This window comes from Eublepharis macularius, chromosome 17 (assembly GCF_028583425.1).
Source record: "Eublepharis macularius isolate TG4126 chromosome 17, MPM_Emac_v1.0, whole genome shotgun sequence".
In the NCBI taxonomy this organism is placed as follows: Eukaryota; Metazoa; Chordata; class Lepidosauria; order Squamata; family Eublepharidae; genus Eublepharis; species Eublepharis macularius.
This window is the reverse complement of record NC_072806.1, coordinates 5,097,224-5,118,949: the sequence shown is the minus strand read 5'-3', so window position 1 is coordinate 5,118,949 and position 21,726 is coordinate 5,097,224. Positions and strand designations below refer to the sequence as shown.

The window sequence follows — 21,726 nt, the reverse complement described above, 5'->3', positions numbered from 1 at the left end:
TCAGCTGCCGCAGCACAAGTAGATACACAGCCCTGCATTTAATGTCTGCCCTGCCTGCTGATTTTTGTGCCTTGCAAAGTCAGCTCTGTAGCCTCTGCTTGTTTTCCATTTGTGTCCTTTTAACTCCTCTAAACTCCTGCAGCCAGCAAAGACCACTGCATAACCTTCCTTAGCTCTGTGGCGACAGCTTCCTCCTCTCTCCCACCCAGAACATCTTATCTGGCTAGCAATCCCATCAGGCCCCAGAGCCATAGTGGATCAATGCGCCCTCAAAGGAAGAGAAAACAGCCAGCACAAGACACAATGTCTGGAGCCAAAAAGTTCATGCAGGAGAAGAATCGAGATTTAGCCTCACAAGGAGGGGGTCTTCCTAACTCAGCATCAATATGGCTCCAATGCAGCTCGCTCCATCATATATTAATGGCAGCATAGCTTGTCTCTGCATTTGGTGGGGTCAGGAAGTGGTGCGTTTCTCCCCACTTGATATTCTCAGTTCTTTCCTTCCCTTTCTTCTTGGTTGCAGTGATTTTCGAATAGAACTAGAAGGGGTTCCCCAAGGGTCATCTAGTCCAGCCCCTTGCACAGCACAGGAAATTCACAGCTATCCCCCCCTCACCTCCCTCAGTGACCCCTGATATAATAACCTTTCCACATCATTGTAGTCTGCCATATAAAGTCTCTGGGTTGCAAAGAGTTGTGTTCTAGGCTGCATAGTTGGTCAATGTAGGTTATAGCCCAGGCCTGATGGCTGTCATCTCCATTGCCTCTGGTGAGCTGATAGGTGGCTGAGGGCACCCTCTGAAGTCCTCCGTGGATGTACCCTGTGGGTGGAGAATGGTGGTGTTGTCTAAGCTGTCTGCCGGGGAAGTTCCGCAGCCTTTATTGATCTCATTGATGACCCCCCGCCCTCCAATCACCTTCTGAGGAAGCTTGGCAGGTCTCTGGAAATCCATTTGAAACATAGAGCTCTAAGTTGTATATCATGGTGTGGAAATATTACCCTACCTGCCTAGAGAGCTGATTATCTGTATTAGAGAGACAATATGAGGCAATGGGGAATGGCGGGGGAAGACACTGTATGATTGACCGATGGTAAGAGGAGGGGGTTCAAATGCCTGCATAGCTGAGATTTTGAGGGAATTCAATGAAGGAGAGTAGAGATGGGCGCAAACCGGGGAAATGGTGGCTCATTGTGGTTTGTGGTTCATTGTGTTTCACAAACTGACATGAAATTGCCTGGTTCGTGAACCAGTTCTTTTGGTTTGTGAATATGTCACTTCTGGGGCAGCAGCAGGTCTGCCAAAAGCCCCCCCCCCCCACTGTTGCCTAGGAAACTGATTGATTGGCTCCAGGCTGTCTACAGCGACAAACCGAAAAACGAACCAAACAGACCGGCCTAAAAATCATTGTGGTTCGTCACGGTGCATCAGAAATGCCCTCCGACGAACTGCCGGTTCACAAACCAAAAAACCCCGGCCTGGTTTATGACAATCTTTGGTTTATATTTCAATTCGTGCCCACCTCTAGTGAAGAGTGGGCTGAGGAAGAGGGGGACAAGGCTGTTGCAGGCAGGTGATTAGGAGAAAGAAGAAGGGAGGACTATAGAAGGTCATCCCTGGATGTGGCTATGCCAGTGTGCCACCATTTCCCAATCAAGTCACCTTTCTACCAAGTTTTTGGGAGGGTGATGTAGGTGGAGGGTGTGTGCAGGTGCCCTCTCGGCCACAAAACGGTTAAATGCCACTTGATTTCCTAAATTGCTTCCTATAAAACGGACAGCACGTCTGGCAGGCTCGTCTCCCCATGATTACAGCTAATTACGATCGAGCGGACACCTCCCGGCCCCCGTCATGCCGCTTTAATTGTCCGTTATTCATCCGCCAGGCTGTCCGGAGTGGCAGAGCACTTGGCAGCCTGGCGACCGAGGCCTCGGCTAATTGTGAGGCCTCGGGGATTAGGGCAGGTGATTACACACTTCATGGTGTAATTACATAAGCATCGCTTGGCTGCTACCCCGGCGCTGAGCCCCGAAGGTCATGCGCTGCGTTACCTGAGATTAATTGGCGCTGCCACTGAAGTGCGAGGCGCTGGCGGAGCGGTTATACGATTAGCATTAACATTTCAACAGCGACGGATCGATCCGTGGCTCTCTTCCAGACACTGGGAGCTGTGCAATTAGTTTAGAGGAGAGCTCCAGGAGGAAGGAGGGAGAAAGGCAGAAAGCTTGGGCCAGTATGGTGGTGGGAGGGTGAGAAGGGGGGTGGAGAGATGGACAGAAGGGGAATGAGGCGGGGATTACGCGAGAGGGGCGAAACAGACGGAAAGTTGGGGAGAGGGACAGATGGGGGATGGAGAGCTGCTCTTCTGAGGGGGGAATTTTAATCCCCCTATTATTTCCCCCCTCTCTCTATCTCAACACATCTAGCATTTGTGTTGCCTCATTAGAAAGGAAATTCTGTCCTTCCAGTTTTGCATAACTCCGTTTCTCTGTCTGTGTGCTTGGCACGGATTGGCTGGTTCTTATTATTATTTATTTTTAAACGGCCTAGCGAGACAAAAATTTCAGTCCGCCCTCTATTCCCAAGAAAGTTGTCGTTCCCTATAGGTGCTTAATATTCATAGTGCCTGCGGCCAAATTCACTCAACTGAGGTAATCCGAGTGCTTTATTTTGGTAGGGGGGAGGGAGGGAGCTGTCCAGTTGTCACCACGACAGCGCATCTTGCCCACACTGCCTCAAAACTTTTTTAAAATGGTTGAAGCGATGGTAGAGCAAGTGCTGACTGGGGCACATGATGGGAATGTCCAACTTGCCCGAGAAATCCACCGTTAATGGGAACATCGTTTTTTTAGAATGTCAGAATGTTCTGGAGAGAGCAAACCAGCAAGCATGAAACATATTTCCTTTCCCAGGAGGCGAGCGCAGATCCTGAACTCCACCCCTTTCCCCCTCGGCTCATTACACGCAACTAATGCAGGCTTTCTCTTCAGCCATTAGTAACTCACTGAGGTTTCCTCAAACCAAATTAGCCACAAAAAAGAACTTTGGGTAGGAAGTAGACTCGAGAAACTTGGGAGTTCGGCCTGCCGTAAAATCTGTTTTCCAAAATACTAAAATCAGTTTGTCTCCTCACTGGCTTATCCGTGAAGGATGTTTGTAGGGAATGAGCAGCTGTGCCCTATTTAATTTCTTACTTTATTTTTTTGTAAGCATTTTTTGTTCTTTGATTTTTACTGCTTCATAGATGTGTTAAGGGCCGTTTCCACACGGCTCCCTGCTGCTCGTAACAACCCAGAATATCGCGAAAAAAATGAGGAAGATCGCGCAAATCTCGCGCGAGAAAACGCGATCTTCCGCATTTCCCCCCGCAATATTCCGAGTGTTACAAGCAGCGGGGAGCCGTGTGGAAATGGCCTATGTTGTATATCTGGTTTGTCTGGTTTTTATATGTTATTTGTATGTTAAATGTACATCATTTCTGTGTATAATATTTTAATAGTAATGTTGGGAAATGTGTATGTTTTACAGGAAAAATTCCGTGCGAACAAACAAAATGACAGAAAAACTGTAGGTTCATTTCGGGTTAAAATTTCAGGGATAAGAAATTCAAAATAATTCCAAGTGGGCTTCACTTTTTTGGGTCTTGAGAGGCTCTGACACACATAAAAGTTAGCCATGTATCTGCCCAGAGTGTAGTTCGAAGTCATGGAATGAAGAAAAGTGTCCGTTAAGTCAGTTGGTTAGGTGTCTGCCTGGAAACCGTGTGCATGCTGCTTTGAGCTCTTTGAAGGAAGAGTGTGTTATAAAATAAAACAAACACATGACAGAAAGGGGGATTGACATTTGGTGTGGGGTACAGGGAATCAAGAGACTAGCTAGACCAATGACAGTCAAGAGGCTGTCACCTAATGTGGGTGGTCAGGCAGGAGTAGAAGCACTCTAGCTCTCTTTCAGGGGAAATATGAGAAATTCGGCTGTTCTCATAGGTGAGTGTGACTAAGGTTGCCTTGTGATTTAATGTCCTCTCTTTTCCCACCCCTTCTAGGGAGATGTCCCATCCACCACCCCTTCTGTCACCTCAGAATGCTCCCCATATTGCATTAGGCCCTCATTTGAGACCCCCTTTCTTAGGGGTGCCTTCAGCATTGTGCCAAACACCAGGTAAGTGTATCAAGCAGTGCTGAATGTGGTCTCATTTGGCTACACGATGCAGTGTTTCACCATCAGAAGAGAGTCTTTCCCACTTAGGTCCTCCCAGTCCATTGAGGGGCTTATATGTCAGATCTTACTGGCACTCTGTTTCATAGGGGGTTGGATTTGGATTTTTCTACCAAAATGTCTTGGCCTGCCCATATCTCTTCACATCCTACACCACTTCCAGAGAGCACCCTTTTGAGCGTGAGTGATGAAGCCTGCAATAATCATATGTCAGTGATACTGCACATGCAAGAGAACCAGGTTTGATTCCCCACTCCTCCACTTGAAGCCAGCTGGGTGATCTTGGGTCAGTCACAGCTCTCTCGGAGCTCTCTCCACCCCACCCACCTCACAGGGTGATTGTCATGAGGATAATAATAACACACTTTGTAAACAGCTCTGAGTATGGCATTAAATTGTCCTGAAGGGCAGTATATAAATCAAATGTTGTCCATAGAATCATCATAGATTCACAGGGTTGGAAGGTACCTCTAGGGTCATCTAGTCCAACCCCCTGCAAAATTCAGGAAATTCCCAAATACCTCTCCTCCCCCTGCAGTGATCCTTATGCCCAGAAGATGGCAAAACTCCATCAGGATCCCTAGCGAAACTGGTCTGGAGAAAATTGCTACTTGACCCCAATGTTGCAGTCAGCCAGGCCACGAGAATTAAGCGTTGATGTTACTCTTCCTGCCCTCCCTCTCATGATCTGCATAGGTTCACAGAATAAGCATTGCTGTCAGATGTTGTTGTTGTTAAGAAGTCCTGGGTTCAGTCCTTGGCACTCCTACTTAAAGGATCTCTAAGTAATCTGGTTCATTGTATAACTCGATGTCTAATTCTCATATCTTCTCTCCCCCTTCCCCCATTTGCAGGTTACGGGTTTCTACAGCCCGCCCAAGCCGAGATGTTTGCACGGCAGCAGGAGATGTTGCGGAAACAGAACCTGGCAAGGTTAGAGGTGCATTTTGCAACAGAATGTTGCTTCGTAGCTGGGCAAAAAGGAATGCACTTCCCGCATATTCACACACCTATCCCATGACTCCTGCCGTCTGGAGTTTTAGCCCCCCCCCCCAAGCCTCGTTGTGTATCCATTAAGAGCGAGAGAGATTAGTTGGCATGCTTCATTGAGCCACAGAGATTAAGGCCATGCCAGAGGTATTATCACTTGCTTCCAATGGTTCTCTTCCAGATAGTTTCTTCCCTTTAAAGTGAACAGGGGAAAGAGAGAGAGCTCCCTGGGAGCTTCGAAGGAGTGATGATTTGCCCTCCAAAGGCTGGACACCAGCTTGGATCCCCCTCCCCGAGTGTGGGGGAGAAGGCAATAAAATGCTTTGGATGTGTCAGGGTAGCAAGAGGGGAAAAGGTGATGAAGCTGCAGAGGGGAAGGGGTTGGAGAAGAACCAGAATTAAGACTCACATTACTTAAAAGGAGCCCGTCTCTTTCTTGATACGCTTCTGCTCATCATTTAGGTAGGACTTTGAAATAATTACAGTCTATTTTTTTTAAGTTGCAGTGGCCCCCACGACTGCCCTGTGGAGGCAAGTCACTTCGAATCCCGTTTTACAGATAGGGGGACCAAGCTTGAGGGAAAGAGGGATGTGCCCGTTGGGTTGTTTTATTTCCAGGATTTCTAAACCGCTGGTCAGATACCACTTCTATCAGTCAGAGAAACCATTCTAAAAAAAAAAAACACCCAATGAAGTAAAACAAACAAAAATGTACACATTTTAAGTGGTTAGGGAAACGCGTTGTACAGCTAATTTGAAAAAGCCAAACAAAATCGAATCTTCTGCACCTGCTTCCGTTTATGTATTTATTCATTTATTTAGAATATTTTTATGCCCCCTCTTCAGTCTTGCTCTAGGTGGCTTACAATTAAACGAAGTGTAAAAACAAGCCGCTAGACCTAAGCGGCATAAAAAACAATCCATAAAACAGAGGGGGACCATTAAGAAGCTGGTAACGTAAAATCCTGAGTAAAGAGATTTTTGGCCTGGCACCTAAAAGAAAGAAAAATAGGTGCCAGGCAAGCCTCTAGTGGGAGGGTGTTCCACAGGCAAGATGCCACCACAGAAAATGCCCCGTCTCTAGTTGCCACCTGCCTTATCTTTGAAGGTGGGGGGCACAGAGAGCAGCAGGACTTGCGAGACAGATCTCAACTGGTGGGCTGGATAATATGGGAAGAAACGGCCCTTTAAATGCCGTGGTCCCAATCTGTTTAGGGCCTCAAAGTTAAGAACTGGCACTTTGAATTGCACTCCGAAAAAGAGGGGCTTCTAGAACACTATGGTGGAAGGAGCCAAATGAATGGCTCATGGAGGAGACGGTGGCATCCCAGAAATCCTTGCTACGTGCAGAGAGGGAACTCTGTTTCCACATGGGATGCAACTTTGAATCGTGCCTTAAAGCCTCTCCGAGTTGGGACTTGCACAAGGCCGTGCATTTACATATGCAGCAAAGGTGGGACGTGACCTCAATTTAGTATTTTCTACCATTTCTGTTTAGGCTTGAGATGTCTGCTGAGATCATCCGCCAGAAGGAACTGGAGAACCTCCATCGACAGAGGCTACTGGCCAGCGACCCAATGAGCTTGCATCCGGGTCTGCCGCCGGATCACCCAGCTCTCCGCAACGTCCACGACATACCCGAGGGCCACCCGCTCCGGGACGAGCTCTCGCGGAGGAATGCCATGTTGGTGCTGCGGCACAACAACACTCCGTTGTTGTCGCTAAACCATCACGGGGTCCCCAGCGCCTCCACCACCCCACCCAAGGAACACGGCAGCAGACGAGGGAGCAGGAAATCGGTGCATCACCGGGCCGAGGCATCGAGCCAGAATGAATCCAAAGAGCTGTCTGAAAGCCGGGCGCCTGACGGCAACGATGAAGAGATGAAGGATTCCGAGAGCGACGCTGAGCCGAGTGATGAGAAGCTGGAAAGCGTGAAGGCGGAGAGCAGCGTTTCAGCCAACGAGCTCAAGGAGTGCAAAGAGACAGTGGAAGCCTGTGATGGCGCCAAAGGACTTAGCGAATTGTCTGCCGGCCAGAATGCTCCCGGCAGCTCCTCCAGCGCCGAGTCGCCCAGCCATCTCCTTGGCCCGGTCGTCAACAAAACCGAAGCCAAATACCTCCCCCCAGCCTCTCTCCCACCACCACAACCATTGCCGTTCGGGTTCCCGTACACCATGAGTCCCTATTTCCATGCAGGTAGGTGAGAATTCAGTTGCGATGCACGTGATACTTAACGACTGAAAACATTTCTGTGCCGATCCTTCAGAAGCTAAGCAGGACTGGAGCCTGGGTAGATCTCCTGGGAAACCCCGTGGAGGCGGCCGACCGGAGCGCCTCTGTGGCAGAAAGGCAGGCTGTCGGTGTAATAAATCATTCAGCTGAAGGAGATTGTATGGGTCAGAACTAGTGCTGCCGTAAGCGGCAGCCTCACTTCTTCTACTCTCTTCTCTGCCAGGGATGCCCTGAAAAAGGGCCCCACTGCAAGCCCACCCATCCATGCTCCCCCAACAGAGGAAGAGCTGGGCAGGAGAAAAGAGGTGCTACTGTATTCCTTGCCGGCACAGCTGGATGCAGCATCCTCCTCCTCGCCTGCCCAGATGGCTCTACCGCCACCCACACCGGTCCAGGCCAGCATGCCCCTGTGACTTGGCAGGACCAGATAGTCGTGAGCTCCCCATGTGACTTGGCGGGGCCGTCCAAGAGCTCCGTCCTTGCCTGGGCGGCTGCTTGAGCCCAGGAAGGCTCTGTAAAGTGCCCCCCCCCGCCAGCCGTTGTTTCACCATGAAAAATCCCAGTGGCCATAATGACCCATCCACCCACATTCTCTTTGCACAGCAACAAAATGCACAATGTGACACCACTTGCTACCCCCCACCCCCAATAAATGGAGGCCAGTAGAATGGGCCAGGATAGGGAAATTTCAGAATGACGTTGCATTGCACGTTTTGCGTTCTCCGGACTCGTCGCTGAGGAGAGGAGCGAGGCTTGGAGTGTGTGACTTCTGATGTCTGTGGAACCTATTAAGGTCTGGCTTCAGAGGTTCTTTGTGCATCTGGGAGGACGCTTGTGGGCCATGGGTTGCAGTGGAATGTGTGGCCTTCTCGATCTTGGCAAGGCTTATATTGAAGCACCGTTGTCCTGGCCTTCTCCGGGAAGGCTCCCTTCCAGACAGACGTTGATGAATTGGAGGGGCCTCCAGAGAAGGCCAGTAAAGATGATGAAGGACTTTCAGGGCGTGACCTCGGAGAGGAAAGGCTGAGAGAATTATGTACGTCTTTGGCTGGCTGAAAGATGGAGTGGGGCCAGCAGCTGGGCCTGCTGTGTGGAAAATGGGTGTGGAGGGGGAGTAGCGGTGGACTTGGGTGGGTCTGCCAAGGTTTAGAAACCTGCCCTCTTCTCCCCCTCTCCCCCTCCTTTTCACCAAGCATCATTTCTTCCCTGGTTCTGTACAATGTTCTCCCCTCTGCCAAGCCAGGTGAGCAAAGACACCCTCCACAGATTGTGTGGGATCTGCTTCTCCATGGCTTCTTTTCACAGTGCCATGGTAACAGCGTGGAAAGTCTAGGCGCATGTAAGTGGGCCACCAAAGGTGTGGGTCCTTCACAGCCATTCATTGCCGTCCCTTGGCAGGATCCAACCCACATGGGTCCAGTCTTCCAAATGTTACCATGGTGGCTTGGGGAGAAGCCACAGGAAAACAGACCCCATATTGCTGCGATAAGGTTGAAGGGGACCCTCAATGGCTGAAGACTGTTTCTTTACTTACATACTTATTTGTACTTAATGCATCTATCCACCCATCAACCTCTATTTCAGGGGCTTGTGTGTGTGTTATGTGCCGTCAAGTCGCCTCCGACCTATGGTGACCCTATGAACGAAAGACCTCCAAAACGTCCTATCACCAACAGACTTGCTCAGATCCTGCAAACTGGAGGACATGGCTTCTTTGATTGAGTCCAGCCATCTCGTTTTAAGTCTTCCTCTTTTCCTACTGCCTTCCACTTTTCCTAGCATTATTGACTTTTCCAGAGAATCTTGTCTTCTCCATACTTTTAGATGAAACAGTGACGCTCACACCCCTGAAAAAAAGAACTTTCCATTGAAGTTGATGAAGTAAATAGATGGGCGTGGAGAGCAGGAGGTGGTAGAGAGACAAACAAACAGCATTTAATGACTAATCGGAGGAAGAACCCACAGAAGCATACAGGGTTAAAAAGAACAATCCCAGCTTCCTAGGAATTAGAGATATTTATTCAGCCCTGTGTGGGACTAGCCGCTAAAAAACGTTACCGGTGGCTCCTAGGAACTCGAAACTCATTTCCAGTCCTATATAGTTGCAGAGAGTGTGCTTGTATGTAGGCCAATGAATTATTCTTATCATAGGTGACAAGAAAGGCCGATCTCTTGTGCCATCTTGGTACTTTTCAGGGTTTTCCCCTGGAGGATATTTCAGTCACTTCTGCACACACAGAATTAGAGGCAATGAAGTATTAAGATCCCCTCCTCAAAAACGAGCATGTTTTCCTGGATTTATACGTGATGCAGAATAAAGTGGTAGAATGGACTGCAAGTGGGGGGGGGATCACAATTTTGAATACTTTCAACATGATAAAAATCCCCTGCAAGTAGAAAGCTAGCTCATCTGGGAGAGATACTCTGTCCTGCTCCTTTGCATGTAGAAAACCAGTGTAGCAGGGAGAGACTTCTTTATGCGCTTTATTCCCCACCACCTACAGCCTGAAATGGTGCGCTCCATTCTCATTCTACTGCACATGTTCAACAAGGCCTGAAAGCAAAAACTGAGGTGGAAGATCCTCAAGGGATGTGCCTGTATTTCAGACAGAGAGATCAAATGTCTGCCCTCCCCTCCAGAAAATGATCCTCTTGCCTGATAAACTATCACGTTAAAGGGGAAAAATCTTAACCAAGTTTTTCCCTGCCGTGGGAGTTAAATGTGTGTGTGTGTGTGTGTGTGTGTGTGTGTGGCGGGGGGTGGGTGGGTTGTTTTGTTTTAATGTGTGGCAGTGTTCAATTTTTTAAAAACATCCACCTTCTGCCTGACATGCCATTTCATTTATTAAAATATTTATACCCACCTTTTGACTGAAGTAGCCCAGGAGGTGACTAACAATCAATAAAACAGTTAAAACCCACACATTTATTTTTTTAAAAAACCCTATAAAATATATTTGTCAGTGGGACACCAGCATAAATAACCAAAATCAATAGAAATAATCAGCAGAATGCACACATACAAAGCAAAAAGCCAATGGGTGATAATTACAGCTCTCTGAGGAGCCACAAAATCTCTCTTTAAAAGTGAAGCTTTGTCCTGAGGAAGGAGTTCTGTAGCTGTAGTGTCACCAGCAAGAAGGCCCCGTCTCTTGCAACCACCTGCCAAACTTCGTATTCTTCTGGCTCCTGGAGGAGATTCTCTATGGATGATCATAAGTACACCTCCGTGACATATTTGTCAAACAGGGCTTTTGCTCCTGTTTTGGTCTAAATTTTGCATGAGTTAAGAGAGCAGTAGAGGGAAGAGGAACCTTGACCGGTCAGTTGTATTTTTAGGAAATGGCTCCTTGTATTTCAAATTTTTAAAAATGTACAATATGGTATTGCTTATTTGTCTGAAAGATTTAGACCCCCGCCTTTCCCACCATTAGTGTCTCCAATCAAAAAAGCACCCCCTCCGAGACCTTCTGCAATTGAACAGAATCAGTAACAGGTGAATGATGTCCAGAGAAAGGCCTGAAAAAAGAACAGATTTTGCTTGGCGCTTAAAGGAGAGAGAGGACGGTGCCGGGCATGTTTCGGGGAGGGCATTCCATAATTGTCAAAATGTTGGAGGGGGATTCTCCCACCACCCCTTGCCACTGGCCCGCTTCAGCACTGGTCAGCTTCTAGATGAGCGTGCTATTTCCGTTCACACATTACAAAAATACACGCATCTTTATTTAGAAATGTTTGTGTGTATAATCCTAGCGTGCAAAGAGCCCAGGGCATTCTTACCGTGGTGGTTCCTGCATTTTGCTTGGTTCCGTTTGGTAGCTGAAATGTTGAGCAGGGAGGGAAAGGAAAAGAGAATAGGAGCTGAAGCAACAAGGTAGGGAGAGGAGACGGGGCAGGGGGGTGGGATAAGCCACTTACATGTTGAAACCTCCCTCCTCTTGAAAGGAGTGAGTCAGGTCAAGGCGAGCCCAGAGGTGCTAAGCAGCCAGCCGTCTTTTGGCCCGGAGGAAAGGAGTCATTTCCCTCTGGCAGACAGATGGTGGGTTGTGATGAATGTCCCCAGCTGCCTCCAACAGATGAGGCCCGGCAGGAACTTTTCTTTACTGGCTGTTTAATAGGGAAATGTGTAGCTTTTAGGAATGGGGCAGAGGTCCCAGGTGGGTGCTGCACATCCCTTTGAGCCCTTTCCAGCATTAATACAACCGTTGTTAGGAATAATTACTGTAGATGGTTCATACTGACTCTCCGTTTCCTCTACTGTTCCCCCCCCCCCCCCCGCCCAAGCTGTTGATAGCTCTAGCAAGTGCCTCTGCTGCTCTGGTGGTTTTGTATGCAAGTTTGTGATTTGGGAGTTTCTGTTTTGCCTTTGGATACACGCTGTGGTTCTAGCACTTCAGCAGGCCTGTTGGGCCGGAAAACCACTGTTGTTAGAATGGCAGCTGGGCCTGCTATCCGTTTTTTGCTGTCATTGTATTTTCTCAACCAGGTACCTTTTACCCAGGAAGGTTTTGGAGAATACGCTTTGGCGGGTTTGGGATGTGGTGCTTTATCCCACAAATGCCCTGTTCACACACACTTTTGATGTGGCATTGATGGTTATGCAAGTGTGAAACGGCCGGCACACACATGGCTGTTTGTAACCTTGCCCTTGCGCTGGGTGATACATATATAAATAAGGCATGGAGACATTGACTAGGGGGTGGAGGACAGAACAGGGAGATATAGTATCTGCCTCTGATCCCAGAGAATTGGAGAAAAGCTGGCCGTGTTCCAGGGAGGAAAGGGGGAGGTTGGCTCCTCCAGCATTGTGGAGGTGGAGAGCTGATTTCTATCCCCAGCGACAGAAAATTGACGAGGCAGTCCGCTGCTGGGTCGATTCCCCGAGCTGCCTCATGAAAGCTCAGCCGCTGCCAAATGACCTCATCTCGTCAGGGTTTTGGCCGAGTCCTTCCCTTCCCCCCGTCCTTTGGAAAAGGTGAAGGATGGAACCAGCGAGAGGCTAAAATCTTCATATCGATCTGCAGTCTGGAGAGCAATTAACGCCAGCCTGCCAAGGCCGGCTCTCTGACCCCAGTGCTCCGCAGGGCAAAGAGAGAGGGGGAGAGAGAGAAATAACAAGATGGATTAAACCCCCTCTGTGTGGGTCAGCTATGTGAGGCCGCTCAGAAGGGACAGGCTTCTTTCTGTTGCTCATTTTGGACTTCCAGCTCTAGGAAGGAAGGAGGCGGCTTGGATTTTGTTCGTCGTAGGAGATGATGCAGTGCGTACATGTACATGTGTGCGTGTTATGTGCCGTCAAGTCGCCTCCGACCCATGGCGACCCTATGAATGAAAGACCTCCAAAACATCCTGTCATTAACAGACTTGCTCGGATCCTGCACACTGGAGGACGTGGCTTCTTTTATTGAGATCTTCCACTTTTTCTAGCAGTATTGACTTTTCCAGATAACCTTATCTTCTCATGATGTGACCAAAGTACGATAGCCTCAGTTTTGTCATTTTATGTGTGCATGTACATATGCATGGAGCAACCTCCACCCTTCCCCAGAAAGTACAATCTTGCCATGAAAACACCCACCTGGGGTTGCCGTAAGTCAGCTATGGCTTGAGGGCATTCTCCACCACCTTGTACACTATAAGTATCTGGAGAAGGGAGCTTTATATTCTTGAAAATCTGAAAATCTTGTTGATCTCTTAAGTTGCCACGGGAGTCAAATCCTGCTGTTCTACTTTAGACCAGCACGGCTACCTACCTAACACTGTAAGCTTGTATCGGTTGGATACCACCTTCCCAACAAAGAATCTGGGAAACTGAGCTTGGATAGGGCTTGCTCCATGGTTATCCTCCTCCCCAGGGCTTTTTTTCTGGGAAAAGAGGTGGTGGAACTCAGTGGGTTGCCCTCGGAGAAAATGGTCACATGGCTGGTGGCCCCGCCCCCCCAATCTCCATACAGAGGGGAGTTGAGATTGCCCTCTGCGCCGCTCGGTGGCGCGGAAGGCAATCTCAACTCCCCTCTGTCTGGAGATCAGGGGGCGGGGCCACCAGCCATGTGACCATTTTCAGAGGTTCTGGAACTCCATTCTCCCGCGTTCCAGCTGAAAAAAAGCCCTGCTCCTCCCCATAAGAGGCACGAGGCATGCAAAGCTGAGGAAGCATTCTCAGATGAATGTGCCCAGATGACTTAGGCAAACAAGCCAAGTTGCGTGCCAAAAACAATAATTGTCCCAGAGATTCATATACAACTTCAGCCTGAGAGTGATAAAATGACAGGGAAAGCTATCACGTTTTCTTTGACCTCATGGCCCTTTGGAAGCGAATATCAGTTTTCTGAATTCATAGACTCAAAACACACAAGACAAAATACCTAGATTCAACTCGTGTTCTCTTACCTAAAGGTTTACCGGGAAGTGCAGGCGTCCTTGCAGCTTAAAGTTTAGCATTTACAGTGCAGCGAGGAGGGAAGTGCAGGCGTGGGGCGCCTTTCCTCCCACTCTTAAGGTGCATCACGGCATTTTCCCTTCCCCTCACCCGGCCTGGCCCTGCAGAGCGATGCCTGGCTGCACCAGGAGACTTCAAGCTGCAAGGACCCCCCGCACGTCCCTCTCTGCTGCTCTGTAAATGCTAAACTTTAAGCTACAAGGACACCTGCACTTCTCCCTGCTGCTCTGTAAATGCTAAACTTTAAGCTGCAAGGACGCCTACACTTCCCGACAAACCTTTAGGTAAGAGAACACGAGTTGAATCTAGGTATTTCGTCTCGTGTTTCGACTGTTAGAATAACAGTTTGGAGGGGGGTATAGCTCTTATCATAATTTATCCCCCGCCCCCATCCTCCAAGGAGTCAGAGATTAACATAGTTCTCCTCTCTTCTGTCTTGTCCTCATATCAACTTTGTAAAGAAGTTTAGGTTTGTAATTGACCCAAGATCACCCGGTGACCTTCTTGGCTGAGTGGAGATTTGAACCTGAATTTCCAAGTGCTAGTCTAGCTCTCATAACCCACAAACCCAACACTCATGATCAAACTGCTAATAAGTCTGAAGAGTAGGTATACCTCAGTAATAACCTTCGTCTTGACTTCTCTGGGACAGAACTTGCCAATCCATTGATAGCTCATATGTGGACTTGCCGTTTTCCTTTTCACAGCTGGCTTTACCATCTTCCAAAATGGGTCCGTGCAATGAGGGCTGCCTGATCTATTGTCTAGTCACCTGCCCACCTAGGAGATTAGTCATCTTGTGAACGTGGAGGGAAACAATTTTATGCTGCGGCTGCCCCTTCGTCCCATCCACTCCCTGTGGTCGCTTAGTCTAGTATTGCCAGTGCTGAGAACTGCTTGCATGAATGAATGGTTAATGGTTCCTAAGAATCCAAATTAGGTAACCACAGAAGAGGCTGCCCGCTATGTCTCTGCATGATTCATTGCTCTGGCCTTTCCTCTGTTGGGTGCAGGTAAACGTGCTGTTTCTCTCCATTGAGTATAATTGAATTATTCCATTAGACCACTGAGATATGGTGGCATTACGAGCTTTTGGAGGAGGCTGTGTTTTTGGTCCCTGCGTGAATCACTGTTCTAGAGTCACCTCCTTCCAATCAGGAAACCCCCAGAACATTGACTCATAAGGAAGCGCAAATACCTTCCGAGGAGGTAATTCTTTTTCTACAAGGAACCCTTTTTTAACAGGTGCCAAGCAACCGTTAGTGGCCCCTGGCCCCAGAAAGGCCCGCTTAGCCTCGACCAGAGCCACGGCCTTTTCAGTCTTTGCTCCAACCTGGTGGAACACTTTGTCCAACGAGACCAGGGCCCGGCAGGAATTGTTATCCTTCCGCCAGGCCTGCAAGACCGAGCTGTTCCGCCAGGCGTACAGTTGAGGCTGAGCTGGGCCCCTACTGGCCAAATAGAGGTGAACGCCCTCCCTTCTAGAGGCATCCGCCATCAAACTGTTTTAACCTACCACGCAGGTCATTTTAATTTGGTGGAGCAGGTGGCAGACTGATGGATCAACTGACTACTCCTGCGCTGCTTTTTTGTACCTTTTTAAATATTTAAATTGCGCTGTTTTATATGGTTGTTTTAAAATTGTAAAATGTAAGTTTTTAGTGTGTTGCTTTGCAGAGTGTAATCCACCCTGAGCCTGCTAGTCGGGGAGGGCAGAATAGAAATCGAAAGTAAATAAATAAATAAATAAATTGGGGGGGTGGTATAAGGTCAAAATTCACCTCCCACTGATTGAGGAATGCACAACACACATTTGACCAGGGCTCATTTCGAGGGGGAACACGCAGGAACGCAATTCCAGCAGTTCCCCAAAGAGGTCACATGTCAAGTGGCCCCGCCCACCTGACTCTTGGCCATTTTGGGCCCGTTTCAGCCTGGATTGGGGCTGAAACAGTCTGGATCGAGCCTCTGACAGGTGGTGGATCACTCTCCCGCTCATCAGCAGCCTGATCCTGACCATTTTGGGCCCCTTTTCAGCCATTTTCAGCCCATTTCTTGACATTTTGGGCCCAATTTCAGCCCTGAATGGCCAGGATTGGGTCCAAAACAGCCAGGATGGGTGTGTCAGGGGGTGTGACATATGCAAATCAGTTATACTACTGACACACTTCCGGTGAAGGTAAGGGGCGTGGCATATGCTAATGAGTTATGCTAATGAGTTCCTCCAGCTCTTTTTTTACGAAATGACCCCTGCACCTGACCATTCAGGAGATAGCTGTGTGCCGCCTTGACTCTGCAAAATCGGAACAAGAAGCATTTCAGAATCCGACTGTCAGCAACTGTCCAGAGATAAGCATTCGGTATGAGGTCAATCTACCTCGTTTTTGAGTAATGTATTCAACGCAAGGACAATCTTGCCTATCTGCCAAGGGAGCAGGGGTTAACATTTATTGTAGACACTGGAAAATGTGTAGTGCAGAAGTTCGATTTTTAGCCCTGGGGTTTTTGGCTTACTGTCTACCAGATTTGAAAATGGATGGAAACTTTGAGATTGTGGGCCATGGAAGTCAGTGGTGTGTTGGAAATGGACTTTTAATATAACATTTGGGTTTTTTTTTTAAAGTAATTGGATGGGAGACCTCCAACGAAGGCCAGGGTTGCAAACTAACCTCTGTTAGTCTCTTGCCATGAAAACCCCACCAGAGGACGCCATAAGTTAGCTATGACTTGAGAGCACTCTCCACCACCAAAGAATTTGGATATGACCCACCTGAGCATTCTGGTTACCGAATTTCAGTCTCTCTCTGTTTGTGATGAAATTAAACTTTCGGTGCTCATATGCTGAGGATTTTGGAGCTAGATTATGAACCTTTGATTGGAGAATTCTGAGTTGCTGAAGGGTAGAATTTCAGCTCCTTGGTCCTTACCACGACATCCGATGAATGTGGCCAGTGTCTCGGAAACTCCTCTGTTTGTATATTGGCACCATCATTTCTGTAGAATTGGAGCCTGGGAGAGGGGAAGCTGGTGGGGGGTGCTGAAAATGCTGGCAACTCTGTTCGGCTTGGCTGGCTGAGTCTGGGATGTTTCCTTTGGTCACGGCAAGGCTGTGTTTGTTTGGCCTTCTGGAGGTTCGCCTGGGACTGCTGACTTTGGCAAAAGGGGGCATCTTGTGTCTCTTCTCGTTGCTCCAGGAGCAGCCAATAAAGCGCTCCATTTCCCCCCTCCCTGCTGCCCTCCTCTGTAGCTCGGAAACTTCTCCGCCAGCAGACGTTCTGGTTTTCCTAGCGGAGCGGCAAGAGAAGGGAGGATGTACTGTCTCGAGATAAATATTTTGGCGGAGGCTGTATTTGCGTGGCCACGTGGAAAATACTTGTGGAGGGGAGATCTTGCATGCCAAAAAGTGTTTGGCACAAAGCGCGGGAGGTTCCTTTCTTCCTCGGCAAGGGTGGAGGACTCCGCTCTCTCACTGGGTACGGGAGGAAGCGATAGCCCAAATTAAATGTCAGGTTGCCCCTGGCAACTGGTTTTGTGGACCCCAGTTCCAGATCCTGACTCAGCTGTTTGCTTGCGCCGCTTCCATCCGTATTCGTTTGCTGACTGGTTCCCTGCAGTAGTTAGAAAGAGTGTGGACTTTCCATGACATCCCGGCAGCTCAGCCAGTGGGTTGCCAGTGTGTGAGCACACCCAGGTGACAACCAGGATTTGCATGCATAGAAAAACAGAAATGGGTTGCTGTTAAGGTGCACTAGCGGAGTCCTTCTACAGCTGATCAGATCTTCATGCAAAGGCAGAGGAAATTTTGCAATGTCAGCCGACTCACGCTGCTGGCCAGTGGGATGTGAAAGCAGAGGAAGCAATGCTGGATGGTTGAGCACCCGCAGAGGTCCTCTGTCAATTAGAGGCCCACCTCAAAAGTGTTCATCCACCGAGGAGGCTGGCCCCTGAATCTCTGCCTGAGTTACTGCTCTGTGCTTGCCATTCTCCAACCGGCCTCCACTGGTGGGCATAATTCTGCCACATCTTTGTATTAGGTATGTTTGGAACATTCAACCATTCCCCAGACAGAGAGACACAACAGCATTATTTCCCCTCAGAAGAGCATGCCCAGTGCATCTCTGCATGTCACTTTTATAATCCAGTTCTTTCATGCTTTAGAAAGGAGTCTTTTGGAGTGTGGATGTGCTGCCCTTTTCAGTTCACAAAAAATAGTGTGCCCCACTGAAGAAGTGAGCTGTGGCTCACGAAAGCTCATACCCTACTGCTAATTTTGTTAGTCTTATAGGTGCTACTGGACTCTTGCTCTTTTCTAGTGTGTCCCAGGGTCAGACTTTAGGGGACGGCATGTTAACCTGATTTGGCAGAGAGGAGGGCCGTGCAGGTACCTGTAGTTTTCCAGGCTAGAATTTCAGGCTTTCCCCGATCCTTGCGTATAGGGTCAGAGCCCCGTGGTGCAGAGTGGTAAACGGCAGTACTGCAGCCCAAGCTCGGCTCACGACCTGAGTTCGATCCTGGTGGAAGACGGGTTCAGGTAGTCGGCTCAGGGTTGACTCAGCCTTCCCTCCTTCTGAGGTCGGTAAAATGAGTACCAAGTTTCCTGGGGGTAAAGTGTAGATGACTGGGGAAGGCAACGGCAAACCACCCCGTAACCAAAGTCTGCCAAGAAAACGTCATGATGCGATGTCCCCCCCATGGGTCAGTAATGACTCGGTGCTTGCACAGGGGACTACCTTTACCTTTTTAACCCCTGGTGGCGTTTGCGTTCTGTGCAGCTCTCCGGCTGGAGAAGGACCCAGCCTGGCAGCTTGTGCTCAGAACAGGGCTGTTCGGGGAGGGGAAACTGACGGCCCTATTTCTGCCCCCTCCCCAGTGCTCCCTGATTTTGAACACAGCCCTGCTAGACTTGAATGCTGCCCTGCCCTGTGGATCTAGAGAGCCTTCATACCAATCCAGTGTCAATGAGTCAAGGCCAAAGAAGCCGGATTGCTGGCTGGAGGAGGCTTCATTCCTAATTGCTTGGCGAGCTGCGATCCTTGGCCTGCCTTTGGAAGGAGGAAGTGGATAATTTGAAATCAGTTGGCTGTTACTGCCAGATCCCCTTGGAGACACTCACCACGGCTGCAGATGGAGGCGTCTCGCCGGAGCGTTGGCTGTGCCTGGAATAATTGAGTTCAGTTCCACTTCCTGTATTTACCAAGCCAAAGTTGCTCTTCCAAACCAGGGAGTGGGGGTGGGTGGGAGTGGGGAGCTCCTCCCCAGTGTTTGGCACAAAAAGCAGCTTCAAGGCCTGGCTGCTGAAACTGGAAACCAACCAGGAATTTCCTGGACTGGACACTTCGTCTGATGAGCAAGTAGGCTCATCTTTATCTTCTCTTGGATCATCTCAGATAGTGTGCAAGCTTGGGAGTTTCTCAGCTGTTCAGGTTTTACTGACAAAGAGTTCTGATAAGTGATCTAAATTGGTTCAGTAGCAGGTATCATTTTACAGTTTTGTGTCTCCTGTTTTTGAGTCCTAGGAGAGACAGCTATATTCTCTCCTTCGATTATATTTTCACACACACCCCTTCCAAGGACCTTATGTGGTTATTCCTTCCTCTGTTATATCCTCACAACTACCCTGTGAAGTAGGTGAGATGAGCTTCATGGCTGAGTGAGGATTTGAACCCCAGACTCCCTAGTCGCTATGTAATGAGCTGTCTGCCATCACTGGGAGCCGTTCGGCACAAGAGTTCATCCACGGCATGAAACACAGGAGAGGGAATACAAGGCCCACATGCCAGATTGATCTCGAACCCAAGACTCCTAATCAAGGGTCATTTCATAGAAAAAGAGCTGGAGGAACTCATTAGCATAACTCATTAGCATATGCCATGGCCCTTGACACCACCGGAAGTGTGTCATTAGCATAACTGATTTGCATATGCCACACCCCCTGACGTCACCTATCCTGGCTGCTTTGGACCCAATCCTGGCCATTCAGGGCCGAAATTGGGCCCAAAATGGCAAAAAAGGGGCTGAAAATGGCTGAAAAGGGGCCCAAAATGGTCAGGATCAGGCCGCTGCTGAGTGGGAGAGTGATCCACCACCCGTCAGAGGCCCGATCCAGGCCGTTTTGGCCCCAATCCAGGCCGAAACGGGCCCAAAATGGCCGAGAGTCAGGTGGGCAGGGCCACCTGACATGTGGCCTCTTTGGGGAACTGCCAGAACTGCGTTCCTGCACGTTCCTCTTCGAAATGAGCCCTGTGCCTAATCATATATAGCGTGTGTCCTGGTGAGCTCCATTTGCAATAGTTCCCTACGAGCTTCTTCTACCATCTGTCCCAGTACACACTTCCCAGCCAGCCCCTGCCCTCACTTCTAACAAGCAATCTTGGGAGCCACTGGTGGGGGGGGGGGTGCCAGGCAGGGAAAAGCAGGGTGATTTTGCTTTTTAAGTGAAAAGGCAAGTTTCTATTCCTCACTTTTTATTTTGACCTAATATCCAAGAAACAAAGTTGTTCTTTTTAGAACTTTCCTCTCTCCAAGATTGCCTGTTGCAGACATGATATTGGGTGCAGCTGCGTAAATTGATAGTGTTAGAAAAGTTAGAATAAACCGTCAGGCCAGTAATTCTCCAAACTGTGGCTCCCATGAAAAGGAGTCTGCCTGGTGTGTCTCTGCATGACCCAAAACCGTGCCCCTACAACCCTTCCAATCAGTCTGTATCAGTGACAGAATGTTCAATTGTTTCCTCTAAATTGACCGAGATGTGGCAGAATTACCCATATTCAGTGGAGACAGCAGGTTGTCTCTCTATATGAGTCCCTGTTCTAGCATCTCCTCTGCAGGCAGGGGGTTCTCAGTTTGACATGCATTCGAAGTACACCATCTCTGGGCATTAGGGAGGTGTGCTTCATCAGGAACATAGCGTCTCAGCTGTCCGGACATACATGTTGGAGGAAGGCCGTAGCCAATAGGTAAAGCCTAAACTTTGTAGGCAGAAAGCCTCTGGCTGCCTCCAGTTCAAGGACTCAGATAGCAGATGCTGGAAAAGTGACCCTGGAGGGGCATTCAGCGTAGATGGTATTGGGCTAGATGGATCAATGGTCTGCGCTCATATAATGCAACTTCAAATGTTCCTTTTAAGGAAACTGCTTCAGGGAATTGGTTCAGGGTTGTGACCCTTCAGTCAAAGGCTGTTGCGCAGTATGATGGTGGAGGAGGTGGGAAAGGAGCCCATTTCCCCACGACATCCCAGCCCAGACGGCTTACCTGCCTCCGGAACGTTGCGCCATGTTGTGGGGAAAACGCGAGATATCGCGTTTTCTCGCGCGAGTTTTGCGCGACATCACACGATGTCGCACAAAACTCGTGCGAGAAAACGCGATATTTCATGTTTTCCCCGCAACATGGCGCGACGTTCCAGAGGCAGGTAAGCCATCTGGAAAACGGCCCAGGTTTGCTTCCTTGAAACAGGCTTACATGGGCGTGGATGCATGCACATCCTCCGGTTGGTTGGGGCCGTCGGTGTTTCCGAAGCTAGCTTGTTTCTTACGGAGCAGAGCAATTAGAAACTCCGGGAGGACTGTGAGTTGCCAGGACTGATTGCTGTTCAGAGCGGCGGACGGAGAACCTCGCTGCAGGCGGGTTTTTGGGTTGCTCTTTGGCCCTCCCCCTTCCCGTCGCTGCAGCTGAAGGACATTAAAACACATTGAAGTCATTATTTGAACCAGTGCCTTACCCCCCTCCCCAAATTCCCCCCTCCCACTGTCATTCTCTCCCCCCACCCCAAGGCTAGGAACCTTCAGGAGGCCGTGGCCCACTAATTGACCCTGCCTGGTGTTTTAATTGACAGTTCATTAAAGA

At 49.1% G+C, this 21,726-nt stretch overlaps 1 protein-coding gene across 9 annotated transcripts in view; it reads left to right on the top strand.

The window, feature by feature from the left end:
* The window catches only part of SAMD11 (sterile alpha motif domain containing 11), a 180,895-nt gene that overhangs the window by 150,646 nt on the left and 8,523 nt on the right, over window positions 1-21,726 (top strand). For all 9 annotated transcript variants that reach the window (XM_055001074.1, XM_055001075.1, XM_055001073.1 and 6 more), the window contains 3 exons: window positions 4,045-4,160; window positions 5,072-5,150; window positions 6,706-7,406. In XM_055001074.1, coding sequence (XP_054857049.1) covers window positions 4,045-4,160; window positions 5,072-5,150; window positions 6,706-7,406 — 896 coding nt within the window. The remainder of the gene's footprint in view (window positions 1-4,044; window positions 4,161-5,071; window positions 5,151-6,705; window positions 7,407-21,726) is intronic.